Below are 5340 nucleotides of genomic sequence, written 5' to 3' on the forward strand. Positions count from 1 at the left end.
CCGGCAGAGCAGGGGGAGCCCAATGTGGGACTCGATCCAGGACCCTGGGGTCATGACCTGAGCAGAAAGCAGTCGCTTAACCAACTGAACTACCCGGGTGCCCTCAGGTGAATTTCCATAGACAAAAGATGCAAGAATTCTGAGCGCCATTTCATCCCAGTGAAAGTCTTTGGCCATGAATGACAAAAATGAGGCATAGTCTGAAGTGCAAGAACCAGGCCAAGGGGTGCTTGTAGCAGAGAAGTGAGTGACAAAGAAAGAACAGATTGTTAAATCAGTGCCAGGGGAACTCTGGGTGTTAATTGAGAAAAGTAAAGCTAGAACCCCACTTAACCTGATATAATGAATAAAGGTAGGTAACAATGTATTTTTTCTTCTTTTAAAGATTTTATTTATTCATTTGACAGAGAGAAACACAGAGAGGGAACACAAGCAGGGAAGCAGGAGAGGGAGAAGCAGGCTTCCCGCCGAGCAGGGAGCCCAATGCTGGGCTCGATCCCAGGACCCTGGGATCATGATTGAGCCGAAGGCAGATACTTAATGACTGAGCCACCCAGGCGCCCCAACAATGTATACTCAAAAAAAAAAAAAAAAAAAAAAGCACCCAACTTTATGTACTCTTAAAAATGCAGATTTTGAGGGCCTCATGACAGAGTTGAAGAATGAAAAGCCCTGAGGCAGGTCCCAGAAAACTGCATCTTCAACAAGTTTCCTAGGTGATAAAAAACATTCATCTGTAAATATTTCCTACATTTTCTTGTAGCACTTTTATAATTTTAAGGTGGACAAGGCATGATTCAAAGCCAGAAGTCATTACAGAAAATATCAGTAGATAAGGCTATGTAAAATAAAAAACTTCTATTTGTCAATAAAAAGAAATCTCCTGGGGCATCTGGGTGGATCAGTGGGTAAAGCCTCTGCGTTTGGCTCAGGTCATGATCTCAGGGTCCTGGGATGGAGCTCCACATCAGGCTCTCTGCTCAGTGGGGAGATTGCTCTTCCCTCCCCCTGCCTGCCTACTTGTGCTCTCTCTCTCTGTCAAATAAATAAATATAATCTTAAAAAAAAAAAAAAAAGAAATCTCCCATGAACCAAAAGTGAAAGGCAAACAATGAGCTAAAAATAAAAATTACAAAATATATGACAAAGAAAAATATGAAAAGGGGTCAATAACCTTCAAATGTAATGAGCACTTATAAATCAATAAGAAAAAAATTCCTATAAAAGAACAGGCAAAGGACATAAATAGGTAATTCATTTACATAAGACATGTAAATGTCTAATAGTATGTCAAAATATTATTACTAATATTCCACTTTCATCTGTCCAGTTTTTTCTCAATAAAAAATGTGGCATATATATATATAGTGAAAGATTATTCAGCCACTAAAAAAGAAAAAAATTCTGCCATTTATGACAGCATTGACAGACCCTGAGGCCATTATATTAAGTGAAATAAGTAAGACAGAGAAAGACAAGTACTATATGATGTTACTTGTACATGGAATCTAAGGAAACTGAACTCAGGTACAGAAAACAAATTATTGCTTGTCAGAGGCAGGGAGTGGGGAAGTGTGACAGGTAGGGGAAATGGGAAGGTGGTCAAAAGGTACAGATTTTAGGTAAAAGGTATAAAAGTTCTGGAGATACAATGCATAACATGGTGATTATAGTTAACTACTGTATTGTATATTTGAAGGTTGCTAAGAGAGTAGATCTTAAAAGTTCTCATCAGAAGAGGAGAAACTAGGTGAAGTGATAGTTGTTAACTAAACTGATTGGGGTAGTCATTTTGCAACATATACATTCACCAAATCATTATGTTGTCTACCTTTTTTTAAAAGATTTTTATTTATTTATTTGACATTATTTATTTATTTATTTATTTATTTATTTATTTATTTATTTGAAATCACAAGTAGGCAGAGAGGCAGGCAGAGAGAGGGGAAGGGAAGCAGGCTCCCCACTAAGCAGAGAGCCTGATGAGGGGCTCAATTCCAAGACCCTAAGATCATGACCTGAGCCAAAGGCAGAGGCTTTAATCCACTGAGCCACCCAGGCACCCCTATGTTGTCTACCTTAAACTACTATAAGTTAGGTGTACATCATTATAGCTCAAGAAGTCTGGAAAATTTTTAAGATATGAAATAATGGTGATTTACTCTCTCATCAAAGATACAGGTTTAAAAAAAAAAAAAAGATACAGGTTTTCGGGCCTTAGCTGTCAGGACCACGGGGTGCATCTGGGTGGACAAGATTACAGAAGATCGTGAGCCTCTCCGCAAGTGCTTGAAGGATGAAGATCCCTATGTTCGGAAAACAGCAGCGGTCTGTGTGGCAAAACTCCGTGATATCAATTCCCAAATGGTGGAAGATCAGGGATTTCTGGATTCTATGTGGGATCTCATAGCAGATTCAAATCCAGTGGTGGTGGCTAATGCTGTAGCAGCGTTATCTGAAATCAGTGAACCTCACCCAAACAGCAACCTACTCGATCTGAACCCACAGAACATTAACAAGCTGCTGACAGCCCTGAATGAGTGCACTGAATGGGACCAGATTTTCATCTTGGACTGCCTATCCAGTTACAACCCTAAAGATGACCGGGAGGCTCAGAGCATCTGTGAGCGTGTAACTCCCCGGCTATCTCATGCCAACTCAGCAGTGGCGCTTTCAGCGGTAAAAGTCCTAATGAAGTTTCTAGAGTTGTTACCCAAGGACTCTGACTACTACAATATGCTGCTGAAAAAGTCGGCCCCTCCACTTGTCACTTTGCTGTCTGGGGAGCCAGAGGTGCAGTACGTCGCCCTGAGGAATATCAATCTAATTGTCCAGAAAAGGCCTGAAATCTTGAAGCAGGAAATCAAAGTCTTCTTTGTGAAGTACAATGATCCCATCTATGTTAAACTAGAGAAATTGGACATCATGATACGTTTAGCATCCCAAGCCAACATTGCTCAGGTTCTGGCAGAGTTAAAGGAATATGCCACAGAAGTGGATGTTGACTTTGTTCGCAAGGCTGTGCGGGCCATCGGGCGGTGCGCCATCAAAGTGCAGCAATCTGCAGAGCGTTGTGTGAGCACATTGCTTGATCTCATCCAGACCAAAGTAAATTATGTGGTCCAAGAGGCAATTGTCGTCATCAGGGACATCTTTCGCAAATACCCCAGCAAGTATGAAAGTATCATTGCCACTCTGTGTGAGAATTTAGACTCGCTGGAGGAACCAGACTCCCGAGCAGCTATGATTTGGATTGTAGGAGAATATGCTGAGAGAATTGACAATGCAGATGAGTTACTAGAGAGCTTCCTGGAGGGTTTTCATGATGAGAGCACCCAGGTGCAGCTCACTCTGCTTACTGCCATCGTGAAGCTGTTTCTCAAGAAACCGTCAGAAACACAGGAGCTGGTACAGCGAGTCTTGAGTTTGGCAACAGAGGATTCTGATAATCCTGACCTTCGAGACCGGGGCTATATTTATTGGCGCCTTCTCTCAACGGACCCTGTCACAGCCAAAGAAGTAGTCTTGTCTGAGAAGCCACTGATCTCTGAGGAGACAGATCTTATTGAGCCAACTCTGCTGGATGAGCTGATCTGCCACATTGGATCTTTGGCTTCCGCGTACCATAAGCCTCCCAATGCTTTTGTGGAAGGAAGTCACGGAATCCATCGCAAACACTTGCCAATACATCACGGGAGCACTGATGCAGGTGACAGCCCTGTAGGCACCACCACTGCCACGAACCTGGAACAGCCTCAGGTCATCCCCTCTCAAGGTGACCTTCTAGGAGACCTTTTAAACCTTGACCTCGGTCCCCCAGTCAATGTGCCACAGGTGTCCTCCATGCAGATGGGAGCTGTGGATCTCTTGGGAGGAGGACTAGATAGTCTGGTGGGACAGTCCTTCATCCCCTCATCAGTGCCTGCAACCTTTGCTCCTTCACCTACTCCTGCTGTGGTCAGCAGTGGTCTGAATGACCTGTTTGAACTCTCCACGGGAATAGGCATGGCTCCTGGTGGATATGTAGCTCCTAAGGCTGTCTGGCTGCCAGCAGTAAAAGCTAAAGGCTTGGAGATTTGCGGAACATTTACTCACTGCCAAGGGCACATCTATACGGAAATGAACTTCACCAACAAAGCTTTGCAGCACATGACAGACTTTGCAATCCAGTTTAACAAGAACAGCTTCGGGGTCATCCCTAGCACTCCTCTGGCCATCCATACACCAGTGATGCCAAACCAGAGCATTGACGTCTCCCTGCCTCTCAACACCTTGGGCCCAGTCATGAAGATGGAACCTCTGAATAACCTGCAGGTGGCTGTGAAAAACAATATTGATGCCTTTTACTTCAGCTGCCTCATCCCACTCAATGTGCTTTTTGTAGAAGATGGCAAAATGGAGCGCCAGGTCTTCCTTGCCACATGGAAGGATATTCCCAATGAAAATGAACTTCAGTTTCAGATTAAGGAATGTCATTTAAATGCTGACACTGTTTCCAGCAAATTGCGAAACAACAATGTTTATACTATTGCCAAGAGGAATGTGGAAGGGCAGGACATGCTGTACCAATCCCTGAAGCTCACTAATGGTATTTGGATTTGGGCTGAGCTACGTATCCAGCCAGGAAACCCAAATTATACGCTGTTGCTGAAGTGCAGAGCTCCTGAAGTCTCCCAGTACACCTATCAGGTCTACGACAGCGTTTTGAAAAACTAATGGACTGGTCCGGGGCCCTCCCGCCACGCCGTGATTGGTGCAAAGCCAAGAACTCTTAACTGGAAGAAGTCATATTGCCGTGTAGAATCTGAACCCAAACACACTGAGGCCGCCCACCAAGGTAGTGACTAGTCTAACCTGTGCTAACATCAGGGCACAACCTGTTGGATAGTTTCAGCTTCCTGTGAACATTTGTAACCCCTGCTTCGATCACGTCCCACCTCGTGCCGCCTGCCACTGCGATCTGTCCTTACTTGTGAGCTTCTCCGTAGTGTGCCAGTGGCTGGCATTTTTGAGTGTAGTTTGATATTTTGTAATTGAGAGCTCATTTCAAAAGCAGAAAAAGACAAAAAATATTAAAGCAAGGAAAAGTGTCACTGAAACATAAAAAAAAAAAAGATACAGGTTTTTATCTCAACAGTCCTCCTCAATAATTCTGAAAGTAAAGAAACAACTTTCTTCAGGACAGATCTAGTTTCTGGTTCTGTACTTCAAAGGCTCTCTTTTTTTTTAAGGTTTCATTTATTTATTTGACAGAGAGAGCACAGGTAGGGGAAGCAGCAGGCAGAGGGAGAAGGAGAAGTAGGCTCTCTGCCGAGCAAGAAGCCTGATGCGATGCGGGGC

The 5340-nt window shown here is 43.6% G+C and overlaps 1 protein-coding gene across 1 annotated transcript; it reads left to right on the forward strand.

Annotated features, from left to right (window-relative positions):
• Window positions 1–342: 342 nt before the first annotated feature.
• LOC123942173 (AP-2 complex subunit beta-like) lies at window positions 343–5114 on the forward strand. Its single transcript, XM_046006071.1, has 2 exons — window positions 343–352; window positions 2201–5114. Exons 1-2 carry the CDS (start codon window positions 343–345, stop codon window positions 4714–4716), a joined length of 2526 nt encoding a protein of 841 aa, XP_045862027.1. The 3' UTR covers window positions 4717–5114.
• Window positions 5115–5340: the final 226 nt, after the last annotated feature.

This window comes from Meles meles, chromosome 5 (genome assembly GCF_922984935.1).
Source record: "Meles meles chromosome 5, mMelMel3.1 paternal haplotype, whole genome shotgun sequence".
In the NCBI taxonomy this organism is placed as follows: domain Eukaryota; kingdom Metazoa; phylum Chordata; class Mammalia; order Carnivora; family Mustelidae; genus Meles; species Meles meles.